The sequence below is a fragment of the Eupeodes corollae genome, chromosome 1 (assembly GCF_945859685.1).
Source record: "Eupeodes corollae chromosome 1, idEupCoro1.1, whole genome shotgun sequence".
NCBI lineage: Eukaryota > Metazoa > Arthropoda > Insecta > Diptera > Syrphidae > Eupeodes > Eupeodes corollae.
In genome coordinates, this window is record NC_079147.1 from 104,342,515 (window position 1) to 104,362,546 (window position 20,032).

Here is a 20,032-nt window from a genome sequence, read left to right on the forward strand (position 1 = left end):
ACCTACAAAAAATGTTTGTAAGCAGTAAAAATTTAAAAAGAAATCGAACAATTTCAATCTATAAAAAGCTGTATTATAATTTATCAAAAACTATGTCATCTTTTGGCAGGAATGTTAAGTAAACAAAACAATGGGTTGAAATGAAAAATCACAGCTGATTTATATTTTACGACTTAAATTGTATTATTTAAAATAAAGGTCGTTTTTTTTTGTTTGGTTTTCAAAAAAAATAAAACTTATACAGTGGGATGTTATGGTCAAAAACTTTGATGTGATATAAAAAGAATTTCGGGCATGCTTTCAGCTGAGAATTCAAATTTGCGACTATTTTATGCAGCAATTGAGGTCAAACGTCAAATATTCTCTTCCAAGGAATTAATCGCCTCTTATTGCTGAAACACAAACACACTTCAGCTTCGGCTTTGTCTGCCTTACGATGGGCCTGCTTCGAGGTTGCCTTGAATGACATTTCTATAATAACCAATGGGAATCCCTCCAAAAGAATGTATTTTGTTCGTTGACTTTTTTTTACAGCTGTTGAGCTGTCAGACAAACCAAATTTGAGCTGGAGCCTCCGTTTAGAGTCACATTACCTTCTTTTCCTTACGATTGTCGAATGAAACGTGAGGTCAAAGCTTCATTGTGATAGCATGCATTGAATTCCTATGGCTGAACTCGTAAACGTCAGGCGAAGCCAGAGCTGAAGCGTGTTTGTGTTTCAGCTATTACTTTTACTGCGTTCACAAGTGACTTCACATAACCACACGTAAAGTAACCCAGTGTTTTTAAATAACACAATCTTCAAGGTGCGTTTGAAATGGTTATAGATATTTTTCCGGTTGGCTTAAGACAATATATTCCAAAAAGGAAATGTTTGAAATCATTTAAAACAGCTTAGTCTAAAAAACGAATAGTGAATTTAAAAAATGTTAAAAATAAAGCTTTTAACAATTTTGAAAATCAAATTCCGAAGCTGGCAAAAAGCTTTTCTGCCAATTTCGTAAAGAATACAATTTTCTAAACAAGTATTGAGTATTGTTCAATTGGGTGGTGTTCTTCTACTTCCATTGGGTTAACTCGTATTGAAAGAGTTCAAAAGTCTTTCACAACATTTGTTGTTAGGCAACTAAAATGGAGAATTGATACTCCTTCATATCAGTCTAGATGTGCTTTAATTGGACTTGATTCTTTACAAAAATTCTTAGTAATCTGTAAGATTTATATCCGTAGATAAATAAATAAATAAATGTCAATCTTAGAGCAACGCCATAGGCCCACGAGCGACGAAGCGAGGTAATGCTAAAAGTTTCCTTCAATAAATTGATGCATCTCACGAATTAACAAGTGACACCTGTCAAAAAGACTTATTCTTAAAAAAGGATTGCCAGATTAAAAACCAGGTGACTAAAAATAGCACCCGTTATAATTGTCTGAAATATTTCGTTATAAACGGTGATTTTTTAAGAGCTTGAGAACTTAAAAAAAAAAAAACGCATACAATTTGCAAAATCTCATCGATTCTTTATTTGAAACGTTAGATTGGTCCATGACATTTACTTTTTGAAGATAATTTCATTTAAATGTTGACCGCGGCTGCGTCTTAGGTGGTCCATTCAGAAAGTCTAATTTTGGGTAACTTTTTCGAGCATTTCGGCCGGAATAGCCCGAATTTCTTCGGAAATGTTGTCTTCCAAAGCTGGGATAGTTGCTGGCTTATTTGTGTAGACTTTAGACTTGACGTAGCCCCACAAAAAATAGTCTAAAGGCGTCAAATCGCATGATCTTGGTGGCCAACTTACCGGTCCATTCCTTGAGATGAATTGTTCTCCGAAGTTTTCCCTCAAAATGGCCATAGAATCGCGAGCTGTGTGGCATGTAGCGCCATCTTGTTGAAACCACATGTCAACCAAGTTCAATTCTTCCATTTTTGGCAACAAAAAGTTTGTTAGCATTGAACGATAGCGATCGCCATTCACCGTAACGTTGCGTCCAACAGCATCTTTGAAAAAATACGGTCCAATGATTCCACCAGCGTACAAACCACACCAAACAGTGCATTTTTCGGGATGCATGGGCAATTCTTGAACGGCTTCTGGTTGCTCTTCACTTCAAATGCGGCAATTTTGCTTATTTACGTAGCCATTCAACCAGAAATGAGCCTCATCGCTGAACAAAATTTGTCGATAAAAAAGCGGATTTTCTGCCAACTTTTCTAGGGCCCATTCACTGAAAATTCGACGTTGTGGCAGATCGTTAGGCTTCAGTTCTTGCACGAGCTGTATTTTATACGGTTTCACACCAAGATCTTTGCGTAAAATCTTTCATGTGGTCGAATAACACAAACCCAATTGCTGCGAACGGCGACGAATCGACATTTCACGGTCTTCAGCAACACTCTCAGAAACAGACGCAATATTCTCTTCTGTACGCACTGTACGCACTGTACGCATTCGTGTGGTTGGTTTAATGTCCAATAAAATAAACTGAGTGCGAAACTTGGTCACAATCGCATTAATTGTTTGCTCACTTGGTCGATTATGTAGACCATAAATCGGACGTAAAGCGCGAAACACATTTCGAACCGAACACTGATTTTGGTAATAAAATTCAATGATTTGCAAGCGTTTCTCGTTAATAAGTCTATTCATGATGAAATGTCAAAGCATACTGAGCATCTTTCTCCTTGACACCATGTCTGAAATCCCGCGTGATCTGTCAAATACTAATGCATGAAAATCCTAACCTCAAAAAAATCACCCTTTATATGTATAAATTTGTTCATAAAAATTCTAACAAACAATTGTGAAAAAAGAGAATTTATAATTTTGAATTAACTAAAAAATCTGAATTCATGCTATAATTTAATCTATTTTTTTTTATTTATTTCAGATATATTTTCAAATTTTGAAATATGGAGAAGAAGACAATGGACAAAAAGCCATTGCAATGGCAAAAAATGAATTGGAAGGAAAAATTAAGTCATATATGGAACAACATTACAGTGGAACCAATGTTGGCTTGTTACATTATGCCAAGTGTTTTAGCTGGTTTAGCAACACAAAATCTTAATTTAGAAAAAGCCTGTAGAGTAAATATGGCATATGGAGATGAAGTTTGTGATGCTTTAACTCGGCGAGAAACTCAAAATTACACAATGTGAGTATTATAATTTATAATAATTTGTTTAGAGGTAAAAAAGAAATACAATTTAATGACTTATTTACTTACTTACCATTGGTTCTCCCTTAAAATATTTATCTTATTGCAATGATTTAAAATCTTAATTAAGGAACTAAGAAAAATGAGTAATTAATAATTAATTTTAAAGTTGGTTTTTTGCGAGATATTTGACACTTAAAATGTAAAGTTTGAAGTAAAAAATCAATTTTTACCAATGTGTCGTAAAATCTTTTTAGTTTTCAGTTTTTGTTAGAAAAAATGTCAATTCGAATTAACATTAAACAATCTTTAACTTAAAAACCTTTATCTTTGTTCAATTATTCTTATTTACTTACTTAAGCGCTACAGTCCTGTGTGAACTAGGGCCTCACCCAACAAACTTCTCCATCTAACTCGGTCCCTAGCTAGATGTCTCCAGTTTCTCGCTCCAAGTTTTGTGAGGTCACCTTCCACTTGTGCGCGCCACCTGATCCGCGGTCTTCCTCTACTGCGCTGTCCTGTGGGTGCGGATTCGAAGGCTTTCCGGGCCGGAGCATTGGTTTCCATGCGCTCTACGTGACCCAGCCATCCTAGTCGTTTGACTTTTACTCTTCTGGCTAAGTCTACGTCGCTGTACAGCCCGTACAGTTCGTCGTTCCATCTTCTCTTCCACTCCCCTTCGATGCATACGGGACCGAAGATCACACGAAGAACTTTTCTCTCGAAGCAACCCAAGGTGCTTTCATCCGCTTTTGTCATGGTCCATGCTTCTGCACCGTATAGCAGGACGGGGATGATAAGGGTCTTATAAAGCAACACTTTGGTCCCTCAAGAGAGGACTTTACCACTCAATTGCTTTCTTATTCCAAAGAAACAGCGGTTAGCAAGAGTTATTCTGCGTTTGATCTCTACGCTGGTGTTGTTTTCTGCGTTTACAGCGGAGCCTAGGTAGACGTAGTCCTTGACTACCTCAAAGTTACGTCTGTCGATTGTGACGTTTTGAACAAGACGACGGTGTTGTATGTCCTTTCTAGACGACAGCATGTACTTTGTTTTGCCCTCATTAACCGTTAAACCCATTTTTGCCGCCTCTGCCTCAATACTCACAATAGCCCCATTGACATCACGCTGAGTTCTTCCGATTATGTCAATGTCATCAGCATATGCCAGTAATTGGACAGACTTTTGAAAGATAGTGCCTCTAGTGTTGACGTGTGAGCTCTGCACTATTCTTTCAAGCACGATGTTAAAAAAATCGCATGGCAGCGCACCACCTTGCCTAAAACCTTTTTTGACATCGAAAGGTTCTGTTAAGTTGTTTCCAACCTTTATGGAGCAGCTCGAATTCTCCATGGTCATCCTGCACAAACGGACGAGTTTGGCAGGGATGCCAAAACTAGACAAGGCTCTATACAGCTCATCCCTGTAGATGCTGTCATATGCGGCCTTGAAATCGATGAAAAGATGGTGGGTGTCGATTTGGTGTTCTTGAGTTTTTTCCAGGATCTGCCGTAATGTGAATATTTGATCAACTGTGGACTTTCCTGGTCTAAAACCACACTGATAAGGACCTATCAGGTTGTTGGCGATGGGCTTTAGACGTTCACATATTACGGCAGAGAAGATTTTATATTATATTTCAATTATTCATTGAAACCAATATTTGAACTTTTTTGACTGGTTGGAAATAGTTTTCATTGAAAATTTCTGTCATTGACCAAAAGTTTCTTGCTTGATATTAAGCATTTCCTGATTGGAATCAATCATTTGAGGCTAGAGCTGGTCATTGAAAGTCAAACTGTTTCAAAATGTAAAATCAACAATTATTTTTGAATGTCTGCACATTGTGTAGTGCAGCTAAAGAAAGAATCTCTGTACTTAACAGTACGTTCGAAATTGGGCTCAAGGGTAAACTGATGGGCATTCCTAGAAGAACGGGTATTACGGTTGAATTGTTTAAGGGGAGGAATGCAATTGGCTGTTTCGCTAGAGTATTGCTTATAAAAATAACGATAAGACAATGACAGGCATGAAACATTGCGGCGGTGTTCAAGAGAAGCAAATGTCTCGGTAAGAGAACGATCTCCAATCATTTTTAGAGCTCTTTTTTAATTCTATCCAAAAGACTCAAGTACGTTATTGGAGCACCAGCCCAAATATGAGAGTTATACTCAAATTTTGGACGAATAAAAGCTTTGTAAATTATAGCCAGATCAGAAGAGGTAAAAAACTTCTTGCAACGTTGGAGAAACCCTAAACACTTAGCAAAATTTTTGGCGATGTCAAATAAGTGATCACTCCACAACAAGTGGCTTATAATGCACATACCTAAGACTTGTAATTGCTCAGTCTCCTCGATGCAAGTACCACTCATGGAAAATGGCATTTGGGGAGGGTTACGCTTTTGCGACAGTAGACAACATTGAGTTTTCTAAGCATTAGTTTTAGATTCCCCATGGAACAATGCTGTAAAGATCAGAATTTAATGAGCTTTTCATACGCTGCCGTTAGTAGTCCACATCCGAAGAACAAGGATGAGAATCTAGAAACGAATATGAAAAGCTTATGGTGCTGTCGTCAGCGAAAAAAATTATTGGGTCAGAAGTTTCAGACAAAAGATCATTTATAAAAATAAGGAAGAGCGTCGAAAACAAAACGGGGCACACCAGCGTTTATTTTGTGAATATCAGATTTGAACCCGTCCTATACTTCTTGAATCAAACGAAGAATTGATTCATCAATACAAAATGCACCCATTTTCGATAAGAGAGCTTAATGCCAAACTCTATCAAATGCTTTTGAAATATCAAGTGCAATAATTTTACTTTCTCCAAAACGATGTAAAGATTTGTTCCATTGTTCGGTGAGATAAATCATGACATCAACAGTGGACCTATTGCAGCGAAAGCCATACTGCCGGTCATTTAGGAGCTTCCGGAATTCAAGATATTTCTTAAGCTGAAAATTGATCAGCGTTTCCATTTAGATGGTGATGAGAATTTCCGTTTAGATGGTGATGAGAATTCGCCTTTTTTAGGGACAGACTGGACAAATGAAGTTTTCCATCCACTCGGAAAGAGACCTGTAGAATAAAACAGATGGAAAAGCTTATGCATTGATCATGTTTTGCCAGCGTTGAAGAACACCTCTTAAGAACAATAGCGGGGATACTATCCGAGTCAGCGGATTTGTGAATGTCACGATCTTGTAGTACTCTAGCAACTGTAATAGTGCGAAAGAAGATTTGTCCCATAGAAACGTTTACGCTTTCAAGTACAGGAGGAGTCATGTCACTCATTGGCAGCATCGAATTATAAGCAAACTGTGATGCAAGCAAATTTTCTTTATCAATCTCACAAAGAATTTGTTTTAACAAAAAAATTATAATTGAGCATTGATCTTTCTCTAAAAATGTATTTTGCTATTTTCCGGACGGAAATTCATTTTCCTGGACAGCTGATACTTTCATGTACAGAAGTGAAACGAATCGTTCCACTGATTTGTGTTGCAATTTTTTAACAATTCCAATGACAGATTTCTGTCAGTGAAATTTTGTTGGTGAATTTCAATCATTAAATTGTTTTTAATGACAGAATTTTTTTTTGAAAGAGAAATGTATAAAAGTGTATTTCACGCTGATTTTTATAGTGATAGTTTTGTTATTGTTCATCAGAATATTGGAAGTTTGCGTAAAAATTTTGATTTATTTTAACTCATTTTGAATCTTTCGTTAATAAGCCTGACATAATCTTCTTAACTGAAATCTGGATTTATGATCATGTACAAAATTTCTTCGATATTCCCGGTTATGTGTTTCATTCTAAGTGTAATGATACTTATGCGTCTGGTGATACTGCTGTCTTTTTTAAGGAAGAATTAAATTGTGAGTTTATAAACACAAATCTTTTAAGTTCAGATATGATTCAGATTTCTCTTACTATCAACTCTGCTAAACTAGTTTTCGTGTGTTTTTAAAGATTTCATCATGTTAGTGATGAGGATTTTATTACGGAGCTTGCCTCTATTTTAAATGCTATCAATTCTAAAAATTTGTTTATTGTGGGTGATATCAACATCGATATCTTAAATGAATGTATGTCTGTTGATAACTATCTTTCGTTGATGTCTTCAAATGGTCTAGAATCTTGCATTAATAAACCAACCCGAATAACTAACATATCGAAAACTTGCATTGATCATGTTTTTTCTAGAATTGATCTTAAAGCTAATTTCCATTTTATAAGCTCTTTATCTCATTTGAAGATTACGGATCATTGTATGACCTGTCTTTTTATCAATTTTAAAGATAAACTACAATATGACGTTCTAAATCAATTTTCTGTCAATAATTCTATAAAGATTTACTTGGAGCACCTAAACTCTTGTTTAATTTTTGAAAGCTGGTATGGAATCTTTTCTGCGTCTGATCCTTCGGTTACCTTTGAACTTTTTGTTTCTATTTTGCATGGCTATGTTAATCAAAGCTCAGAAGTGATTGGGAATAGAAAAGGTAAGTACAAAAAAACTAAAACCTTGGATGTCCAGTTACTTACTAAAAAAATTGATAAGAAGAAGAAATTAAGACTTAAGTGTAGAAGCACGCTAATAATGCTCCCCAATAATTATGAACTGTTTTGTAAAGAGATTAGTTTTGAAGTTCCCGTCTGTAAGGAAAACTATTATATCAATAAGTTCAATACAGCCCAAGGTAATTAGAAAAAAGAGTGGCGACTATTTAACGAATTGTTTAATCGTAGTCCATCTTTTAATGTTCATCAAAGTTAATCGTGTGGAACTTTGATCATAGACACTCACTCAGAAATGTCAAAACTTTGTAAATAAAATAAAAACGCTTAGTGATGCTGGGTTTAATGACTCTTTATAAACTGTACGCAAAATTGTTTCAATGATCTCTATCATTTTAATAGTTTCTGTTTTGAGCCTATACCTTCTTTTGAAGTATTTAAAGTCATAAATGCTCTAGACAACTCTGATTGCTTTACACTCAATAGCTTTTCGAATAATTCTACCAAAAACGTTTCCTTTAATATTGTAGATATCTTAACTCACTTATTTGATAAAAGTGTTTTTCAAGGTAAATTTCCAGATTGTTTGAAAATAGCTGAGGTTATTCCTATTTTTAAAAAAGGTGACAAAAAGTATGTTAAAATTATAGGTCTATTTCTCTTTTATCGGTTTTCTTTAAAATGTTTGAAAAATTTATAAAAACTAAAATCCTTACTTACCTTGATTCTCTTCCTTTTTTTAGCTCAAGCCAATATGGTTTTAGAGCAGAAAATTCAACCCAGGATGCATTATTAAATTTTTGTTCTATTGTATATGAGAGTATGGACCGAAAAAAGTACACGGCTGCTCTATTCATTGATATAGCAAAGGTTTTCGATACGGTCGACCATGACATATTGCTAAGAAAATTAGATAGAGCAGGTTTCCTTTCTCAAAAATAGAAAACAAAAGGTTAGAATAGGTAAACATTTTAGTGAAAGTCGTAGTATTGATATAGGTGTTCCTCAAGGATCAGTCCTTGGCCCGATTTTATTCCTTGTTTATATTAATTCGAACGGGTTTCGCTGATGATATAGCTTGTGTTTATTCTAGTTTATTCTTGTTAGACCTGATTTCAGCAGGATTCAGAGCCAGAGAACGCAAATATTAACAAGGATAACAACGTCCTATTGTGTATTATTTGTTTTTAAAAAACTCGCGACATTTTTTTACTGCCATGCCACCACGTCAAGATCTATGGAATTTGTTACCAGACAATATCAACAAACGCTCCATCCGTCGTATTATTTACATATTTACTTTCAGAGGGAACTAAGACCACATGTTTTTTCCAGAAATACATGTCCACCTAGCGTGAGATATAAGACCACTTTGATAAGTGGACTTCGTTCTAAGTAACTAGGTCCCTCAGTGGATAAGGTTCCCTGGACCGATAACTTAATGTTATTTGACAAATGTAATTCGTTCAAAGGCAACAATTTAAATAGTTTTCCATTAAGTGTTTTTAACAAATGTTTAAAATGTATAAAACAAAAAACAATATATGTACATAAAATGGTAAATGTTATTTTTATTTTCTTCATCACAAAAATGATCTCTCTTGTGAATATGTTACATATGTATGTACGTTAAACTTGGCTCGTTAGAATTCAGCTTCCTTAGCTTTCCCTCAGGTTTAATTTTAAATTCTTAAATTCCTTCCTTTCAGAATATTGAATTAGGAATGAGAAATCATTCCATCAACAAATTGTTTAAAGGAAAAAAATCCTCTTTTACTTTGACATCATCTCTTTCCATTTATCTCGTAGATACAAAGAAATTTCATGCAAGATTAAACAGAAGAAAAAGGAAGTAAAAGTATCTTATGTGTTTGATCGACCCTGACGTCCTCCCTTCTTCATTATTCCGACTCCACAAGTGATTGCAATCACTTCCATATGATTTGCTGTGTAAAGAATCTGTTGCCATCAATAAAGTGTCAATCTTAACATTACATGAAATCACCAAAGTAATGTATTCTCTATCTTCAATTGCTTTGTAAATCCTTAAATAAGAATAACTTAAGGAGGGTGAAAAACAAACAAGGATAGTATTTGTTTATACATTTGTGATACATCTGACTTAATAAATTCAAATACATAATATATAGATGAGAAGATGTTATTGTTAAGGAATATTTTAAGTCTTAACTTAACCTTAAAAACTCCATTTTTGGGTATCCTTAGCATATTTAAAGGGCCATTTCTTACATATTTGATAGGGTATAAATATTGAAAGATAAAATTCTAATTAAAGACATCTTAAACCTAAAAGTATTTTTATTTTGTGCAACAGAAAAAAACCTAAAGTTTTTGATTGACCTAATTCAAATTCGACTTCAAAATCTCTCTTCCATCTTAGGTTTTTGATGTATAATCTTTCAAATTAAAGAGTATTTTCAAAATAAAATTGTCAATAATTTAAATAGTATTCGATATTTTCAGGATCTTATTTAGGTACTTTTAAAAAATCCTCATTTTTATTTAGTATTCGCCTTTCCTGGATGGAAATACCTAAAGAAACCTTAAAACATATAGTCTATGAGCCGGCAGCAAATTTCAAGAGTGGAGTGAAAACCAAGATTCCTTGATTGAATTTTATCAAATTCAATAGGCAGATTTTTTATTTAGCCGTGGTAGGAGGTAAGTGGTCAAGAATGGGCATTTTTCCGAGTTGAAATGATAATCACATACGTGTTACATCAAAAATTAGAAAACAATCCCCTTTTTCCAAAAAAATATGTCCAAAAAGTTTTGTTGTCCGCTTTCTGGTTGCCAGACGAATTTTAGGCTTTTTTTAATTTCTTTTTTAACTTAAAACCAAGATAACTTTTTTCCTATAAGGTATAATCAAAACCATGATATACCAAAATATCAGAAGACTTCCCGTGATTTTAAAAAAGGATGTCCAAGACAGACGCATTTTTAGGATTTTTCAACTGCATTTTAAAACTTAAAACCCTGATAACTTGAACGAATTATACATCGAAAATCAAACAAAAATCTCCTTATTACTAAAATGTGTGTCCAAGACGTTTTGGTTGCCAAAGTAAAAATATTTAAAAAATTTCTAAAGACTTGAAGAAATTGAACACAGATATAGAAAAAGTCAGTAATCCTTTTTCGAATACAACATTGAAGACATGACTCTGAATTTTTCATCCGATGAATCTGATTCTTGTTCAATAAAATAAATGTTCAAATAAAATGTTTTATTTTTATTCAATTTGATGATGCAATACAATTTTTGTATATAATTTGTTCGTTAAGATTAAAGATGTATCTCTAAAGATTGTTTATGATGCAGATTCTAATCAGAAAAAGTTGTTTGATATAGAATGAATGTGGTTATGTTTTTTAGTTGAAAAATAAATTTAAAATGTGTTTAACAAGCAGAAGGCTGCAAACCAAACTTTTCGGACACACTTCTTTGTAATTTTTTTGATTTTTTGATGTATCACTCATTTCGCCCTCAAAATCGGAAAATATTCATTTTCGAACGCCAGACGGTTGAGTTTGATATAACGCTGCGTACATTCAATTTTGGTTATCACTCCACTCCCAAAATTTGCTTACGCTCTTATATTAATATTAAAATATTTCTTACAACAAAGGCACATACAGTATTTAAAAACGTACTTGTGTATGTTTTAATATTGAACAAGTATTTTTTTTTAAATTTGAATAAAACCACACTTACAATTCAAAGTGTGGTTTAACTGACACTTAGTTAACATTGCGTATAAGATCCTCTCTGCCGTATTATGTGAACGTCTGAACCATTCGTCAACAACCTGATTGATCCTTATCAGTGTGGCTTCAGACCAGGAAAGTCCACTATCGACCAAATATTCACACTACGGCAGATCTTGGAAAAAACCCAGGAGCTTCAAATCGATACACACCATCTCTTTATCGATTTAAAAGCCGCGTATGACAGCATCTGTAGGAAAGAGATCTACAGAGCAATATCTAATTTTTTCTAGTTTTGGCATCCCCGTCAAACTTATCCGTTTTTCAGAATGACGATGGAGAATGCACGATGCTCTATCAAGGTCTCAAAGATCTTACCGATGCATATGATGTCAAAAAAGTTTGCGACTTCTTCAACATCGTTCTGAAAAGAACTATGCAAAGCTCAACCGTCAACACTAGAGGCACAATCTTCCAAATGTCCATCCAATTACTCGGATACGCAGATGATATTGCCATAATTGGAAGATCAAAGCGTGATGTCAGTGGAGCGTTTTTGAGCATTGCGACGGAAGCGAAGAAGATGGGTTTAGTGGTCAATGAGGGCAAGACCAAGTATATGCTGTCATCAAAAAAGGACACTGAACGACGAAGTCTTGGACAAGACGTCACCATGGACAGCTATAACTTTGAGGTAGTTAAGGATTTTGTCTACCTAGGCACCGCTATTAACACAGACAACGACACCAGCGCTGAAATCAAACGAAGGATAACAAATCGTTGCTTCTTTGGAAGGCAATTGAGAAGTAAAGTCCTCTCTCGAGCATCTAAAATCACTATCTATAAGATACTCACCATCCTGGTTGTCATTTATGGTGCTGAGGCCTGGACCCTGTCAAAGAAAGATGAGAGCGTCTCAGGATGCTTCGAGAGAAAAATGTCTGAGTGGGCGTGTGGTCATGTACGTATGTTCCCAACCTAAACATAGGTACACACTCAAGCTTATTCGTCGTCCAGATCTCAAGAATTAGAAGATCTAACAGATATATCGTTTGCAAATACATTTTGTTTGTTATACATATAATAACAAAAACAGATACAGAAAGGGCTTTCAAAAACTTTAAGTTGGTTGTTTATTTTTTACCATAACGATTTTAAAATATCTGCATATTTTGGTTTTCTCATAATATCTCACCGACCAATAACACTAGAGACGGTTTTTTAAAAATCATGACAAAACTGAAAAAAATAATGGTCGCCTCGAATATTTTTGTTCAAAAATGATTTCACTTCCAAAATAATTTCATACTACGAAAATGACATCTAGTAAAAGTTGGAAAAGAATGGAATTGACAGTCCTTATAAAAAAATAATAACAAATAAAGTTGTCAGAAATTGATTTGCATCTCAAATATCTTTTAAAAAATTAAAGATATTGGATTTAGACTAATTTCATCTTATAATAAATGATGTCTTCAACATTCAGTATATTTTTTATAAAAATAACAGTCAATTTTCTTAAAAAACGTTCGTACGTCCGTACGTTCGTGACGTTATTTTCGTCGTCCAAGAGATATCGATTTCAAATAAATTTTTGTATACAGATAATAAGGCAGAAAGATGCAGAAACGGCTCTCAAGAAAATTTCGTGGGTGGTTTTTTTTACCATAGCAGTTTAAATAAACGGTCAAAATTTTGGTTAACCCTAAATATCTTACGAACCAAAAACGCTAGAGACTTGAATTAAATTTTATATGATATATTGTAACGTGATATCAAAGAAATATATTTCTTGAAAAAAAATCCTTCTAACGGTTTTTTTTTATAAATCAGAAAAACTGAAAAAAAAATTGTCACATTTGAAATTTAAAGACTAAAATATGATTTCATCTCCAAAATAATTTTGTGCAACGAAGAATAATGTTTTTGACATCTGCTAAAATTTTGAGAACAGTTTTTTTTATAAAAAATAAAAATCTAAAAAAACATTACTCAAAGTGGGTAGAAATTGAATATCGATTCAAATATCTTTTCAAAACCTTGAAGTTTAAGTTAAAACTTATTTTCTCTTATAAGAAATATTGTTTTCAACATTCTGAAAAATGTTGAGAAAATCGAATTGAAAGTTTTTTTTACAAAAAATAAAACTCTAAAAAAAAACAGTACTAAAACTTGGTAAAAATTTACTTTCGGCTCAAATAGCTTTTCAAAAATTAAAAATATTGGCTTCAAACTTATTTTATTTCACAGAAAATATTGTTTTCGATATTCAGTAATTTTTATATAAAAATCCAACAGTCCATTTTTCTTAAAAAATAAAATCTACAAAAAATAGTACGCAAATTTGGTAAAAATTGATACGAGTACATATAGACAAACTTTTAAGCAAGACAAATCGACAGACGGGATGGATATTATCAGCATCCCAGCCTCTTTTTTTTTTAATTCAGCCAACATTTTTTTAACAGAACACGAAAACATATAAAAACAACATAAAACGGATAGAGAAAGGTTTTCGACTCAAGTATTATGAGAACAATGAAAGATATTGACTTACACTTTTTTCATATCATACAAAATATTGTTACGTATATTTTGTTAAGGTTTAAGAAACACCAAAGTGATTCCTAATCCACACAGAAGGTTTCAAATTTTAAATGAGTGATATAACTGCCAACTAAGTAAATTAATAAACCAAGTTTACTGAATTGACCTAGTGCAGCTAAAATCTTAGTTTTCTAGTATTTTCTTAAAAATATCGTTAAAAAACGATGTTGAATATAGTTTTTATTAATAGGACAAAAATCCACTTAATTTAAAGGAAATCTAACAGAAGTTTCCATTTCCCTTCCAATTTCATTTTACTGATTTGCACAAATAAATATATGCCACTTAATTGTCATCAATCCATGAGTCATGATCAATGTTAATGGTTAGGCACATAATTTATGGCCAGCAAAACGCTTAAAGAAAAAAATAGAAATTTATAAACAAACGAATAACATACACCTTGAAGTAGGTGGTAAGGTACCTCACCTATCGCTTCACAAACGAGTATCTTATATCCCTTAACCAGAAACCTTAAAAGTTTTCTTCATTTAAAATTTCATTATTCAACACTCAACGTACTCGTACAACCAATTCATTTTACTCTTTTTATTGTTTGTATGTCATTTCAGCGAAGAAGCAACCGTCCAACAACTAGTGGCCAAAATGGCTGCATGGAAAACGGTGATACAAAGTCTGCTACCATGCCTGCTAATATTGTTTTGGGGCTCGTGGAGCGACCGCCATGGCAGACGAAAACCATGTATGCTGATACCTGTAATTGGTGAATTTATGGGTGCCATTGGTCTTATTTTGTGCACATATTTCGAGAACGTTCCCATGGAAGTGGCTGGCATTACTGAAGCCCTCTTTCCGGGTCTCACAGGTGGTTGGTTTACAATGATGATGGGCGTCTTTAGTTACATAGCTGATATAACAACCGAAGAAGAACGAACCTTGAGAATAGGCATATTGAATGTATGCTTTTCGTTAGGTGTACCTTTTGGAATGGCATTTAGTGGAATTTTACTGAAGTGAGTATAATCATTTATGTTAACCATTTAGACGTATGCTGTTAAGAGGTGCTTTGGTCTATGAGGACTAAGGAGATGTTATAAATCAATGGATATATTAGACGATAGTATACTAATGATGTTCACAAGGAAGTAATCTATACCAGAAATAGATAAGGCCAAAAAGGTGGGTAAGGTTTTTTGGTTGGAATTGGAAACCAGTTGATGAAAGTAGTTAATGCAACTTAAAGAAGGATGTGATGTACTTAAAATACGAGTGCTAAATAAATGTATACAGTGACAGCTGAGGCTAAATCAAGTGGTTTACTCTTCAGTTGTTGCGATTCCATGATGCACAGGTATTACAATATCTGTAACCAATCCAGTCTCTTCAAATTTCATAATAAGTAAGCAGAAATGGAGGGAGCAATGCTTGCTGTGGAACTCCTAAGAATCAGATGAACACAGAAGAAAAAGATATTTCTGGACTTTCTTTAAGAATTCTTTTAATTTCTTAATTGTATTCTGCATTTCATTCTGAAACACCCTTTATATGATTTTTCAGAACAATAAACATAAACAAAATCTACAATTTAATCAATGAACAATTTTGTATTTCTTCAGGAAAATCGGATTCTATGGCGTCTTTACTACATCAGCTACATTATATCTGCTTTCGTTCCTTTATGGATGCTTCATATTAAAAGAACCAAAACGAAAGACCAAGGACGAATTGCAGAAAACAACACAAAGCAATATACTTACGGACTTCTTTGATAAGAAACATGTTGTCGAGACATTTCGAGTTGCTTTCAAAAAAGGCGAAAATCAACGTCGTCTTCGCGTTATCATGTTGATGATTGTTGTTATGGTTGTCATTGGTCCAATGCATGGTGAGTAAATTTTTTGAACTTGTGTAATTTATACTTTACCTTACTTATCTACAATTATTGTAGAATAAAGTAGGTACAATCATAAATATTGAATTGCGTTGATATAAATTTAGATTCAACGCATCAGCTTTTTGATGAGATTGTGAATGGCTATTTTAAATTTTGATAAGGAGAAAAATAAACTTGGGTTTATTTTGATTGAGGAGAAGCTATTAAGAAAAAAGGAAATACACAATGAGAATGAGTAAATATTACAATATTATTTTAAGAATAACCTTTGAAATACTTGGATTCTCGATTGTGGTATTTATTTTCTTCCGATTAAAAAAGAACTAAAATTGTTGGGATTTTTTTTAAATAATAAGAACTACGCAATTCGCTATTAGGCTTCTCGATTACAATTTGATAGTAAAAAAAAAATTAAAAATTGGATACCGCAATAGTCCGTTGAGAACTAGGGCCTAGTGACTTACAACTCTCAACCATTCCTCTGCGTGAGTACTGTTGTGAGGGATGACGGAACCTACAGTTTTAACCCGAACCCGAAGGGCTAATTTGAGAAAGCACTTTTCATGACAAGAATTACTCTTGGAGAATTTGTCAATTCCTCGCAAGAGCAATAACCATTATGCCACGGGTACAATAAGTTTGCTCATAAATGCTCGACGTATCTACGACGTTGTGAATGGTCAGCTGGCTTCAGTTGTTGTGTGAGCTGGACTTTATATGGATATAGGCATAGATCCAAATGCAAAATTTGCCATAATGTGCCGTAAGACAGTCCTAGTTCCTGACATTTTGACTTCCATCAGTGATATTCTCAGTGGTACGAGCTATACTGTGATGTACAGGTATTACAATATCTTTAATCAATTCAGCCTCTTTAAATTTCTTTACAATTTTGCCAATTGCTTGCGTAGTTGTATTACCGTTTTTGTAGAAGTTTTTTACAATTTGTATGCGTTTGTATGTAGTTAAGCGATTCATTTTCGTAAATGTCAGACTTTCAACAGGAAAAAGAAATTGGTTTAGCTACTTAATTTGGCAGGTGTCAAATTCCTTTTTTTTCAAACCGCAAAATGAATAACCCATTATTTTATATATGAAAATAAAATTTGTATTTGACTGCTTAAAGCTTTGTTGCTAAAAGTATCACTTCTAACTAGGGACTGGACCAAGAACGTAATATGGATCGGAAATCCAACTCTATTCCAATAGCGCAGTAATGCTTTTTTCAGATAGAAAGATCAAATATTCAGATTCTTAATAAGAAACCTTGAATAAGAGATCACCAATTTTATATTAAGTTACTTTTAAATTCTTAAAACTTGCCTTCAATTCCATTTTATTACTTGCGAACTCGAGATTTTTATCGAACTGTTCTCTACGATGATAGAGAAGTCGAAAAAAATGAGTCCCCCGATTCTGTCCGTCTGTCTATCTGTCCTGCCCCTACAGCCCAAAGCTTTAGCTTGATTGACTTTAAATTAGAATTAAAGGTTTTGGGCCGATTCGAGTAAGGTTTTTTTTCATTTTTTTAAGAAACTTCGTTTTTGGTCAAATATCGAAAATTTGGAATTTTCTCAAAAATTAACCCATAGTTTCTTTTTTAAATGTTCGCTATTTTTTTTTTCTAAATAGGCTACTTTCAAAAAAAAAATATTTTTGTATTGATCCAGAAAGGTAGGTTAACTACCTAACTGTTATTTTGTTCTTAAGTTTTCTCAAGAACTGAAATATTCTATGGTGTACTGGTATAGACAGGCTTGAAAAATGGGCCGAAAGAAATAATATTTTATCTGAATTACAAGCAGGGTTTAAACAAAATTTTCAACAATTGATCAAATTTTTACACTTTTATCTATAGTCAAGACATTTCAAGTCAGAAACCAAAAAGTCTTTTCATTCTTCGCTGACTTTAAAACTGCTTTTGACCTAGTCAACATAAGAATTACCAACATAACTGTTAACGTACTATTGTACGCCGACGATCCCGTCGTGCTTTCGGAGTCGCCATGAAATGGGGACTTTCTATAAACACTGATGAATCCAAATAATCTTCTTTGTTAGAACTTTAAGTATTAAGTGTCCGGAATATAAGAAATTGGTGCTACAATGATACTCCACTAGAAACATCAAAGGAGATAAAATATCTTAGGCCTGAAACTGAATCCAATATTTAGATTACAGAAAACAACTAGGTATTTGTAAACTCATTCTTTATGCCTTTCAAGTTTGGGAAGTAGATGAATATGAAGTGATTCAATATGAATTTATTCTAAAGAAATATTTTAGCTTGCCCCAAATACGTCCAGCTATTCAATATATTTAGAAACCGGGCCACCAAAAATATTAACAAATAAGCTTAAGTTCCAAGCTGATTACATAATCAAAATCAACACAACTATCCAAATGCAAAACTTTCGAAAAAAAAATGTTCTTATATAAGTTGCGAAACAAAGATTGGTGATTTTCAAGATGGCAGTATATTGCAAATGCTTGTGGAGAGACATTAGATCTTGAGTTAAAACAAGTTAACAATTTTAAAGAAACATTCTACTGCTTTATAGGAAAAGAATAAGGACTCAATTCGGCGCTAACTAAAGAGTTTTTCAATAAGGGCGGGTAGATGTTGAAATGGAATAAAATAAGCTGTGTGTGAGGTATTAACAAAATTATTTTTGTATTCGAAAGACGCACATTAAGTGTGGAAGGGCATGGATCCGATTGGTCCAATTTTCAATTACTGTCCCGCATAGATCCGGCTGAATTTGAGCGATGGCCTGTGTTATGTTCACCTTTAGGGCATCGAATGATTATGGTTTATTTGCATAGACAACAGAATAATAAACTACAAATTTTACAGATGTCACCAAAACAAAATGGCCCCCACGGGGCACCAAAATCTAGCCGCACCGATTGAAGAACTTTTTATAAGCAAGGCTCGAGAATGTAAAATCAGGATAATTTACCGTCTGCTTAATTACAATCTGGGAAATTTATCGTATATAACATCTCCAAGATTCATTAAGCTATTTAGCAATATCTCTAATATTCATAGCAAGATGCGAAGTTCTTCAATTCAAGGGTAACCCTTACAATGGTAGTAGAAGAATGTCTTCCCTTCTTCAGTATATTTTTTATTAACTTCCCATAGGAAGTTATTGTGATGGGTCCGATTTGTCAAATTGAAAATTTTGACATTTCTCGACGTTTCAAGGTTCCTAGAGCCGAAATAAAAGATTTTTAGAAAGATGTCTGTGCGTGCGTGTGTACGTACGTTTGTACGTCCGTACGTTCGCGACGTTTTTTTCGTCGTCCATAGCTCAAGAACCAGACGAGATATCGACTTCAAATAAATTTTGTTATACAGATAATAAGGCAGAAAGATGCAGAAAGGGCTCTCAAGAAAATTGCGTGGGTGGTTTTTTATCATAGCAGTTTGAAAAAAAGGTGAAAATTTTGGTTAACCCTAAATATCTTACGAACCAAAAATGCTAGAGACTTGAATTATATTTTATATAATAGATTGTAACGTGATACCAAACAAGTATATTTTTTGAAAAAAATCAATGTAACGTTTTTTTTTTTAAATCAATAAAACTAAAAAAAAAAATTTGTCACCTCCAAAATTTTACGACTGAAATATGATTTCATCTTCAAAACAATTTTGTGCAACGAAGAATAATGTTTTTGACATCTGATAAAATTTTGAAAAAAATCTAATTGACAGTTTTTTTTATAAAAAATAAAAATCTAAAAAATAACATTACTCAAAGTTCGTAAAAATTGAATATCGATTCAAATATCTTTTCAAAAACTTGAAATTTAGGCTTCAAGCTTATTTTATCTTAAAAGAAATATTGTTTTCAACATTTTGAAAATGTGGAGAAAAATCAAATTGACAGTTTTTTTTACAAAAAATAAAAACCTAAAAAAAAAAATTTATAAAAGTTGGTAAAAACTGATTTTCGACTCAAATATCTTTTCAAAACTTTAAGATATTGGCTTGAATTTACTTTTATCTTTCAAAAAATCTTGTTGTCAACATACAATTAAAGTTTGAAAAAAATCGAATTGACAGTTTTTTTACAAAAAATATAAACCTAAAAAAAAAATTATAAAAGTTGGTAAAAATTGATTTTCGACTCAAATATCTTTT

At 33.3% G+C, this 20,032-nt stretch overlaps 1 protein-coding gene across 1 annotated transcript in view; it reads left to right on the plus strand.

The window, feature by feature from the left end:
* LOC129950385 (tetracycline resistance protein, class A) overlaps positions 1 to 20,032 on the plus strand; it is a 126,969-nt gene that overhangs the window by 81,623 nt on the left and 25,314 nt on the right. Inside the window, exons 2-4 of the mRNA XM_056062330.1 lie at positions 2,890 to 3,156; positions 14,597 to 14,998; positions 15,602 to 15,870. Of these exons, the coding sequence (XP_055918305.1) occupies positions 2,912 to 3,156; positions 14,597 to 14,998; positions 15,602 to 15,870 (916 nt within the window). The 5' untranslated portion in view covers positions 2,890 to 2,911. The remainder of the gene's footprint in view (positions 1 to 2,889; positions 3,157 to 14,596; positions 14,999 to 15,601; positions 15,871 to 20,032) is intronic.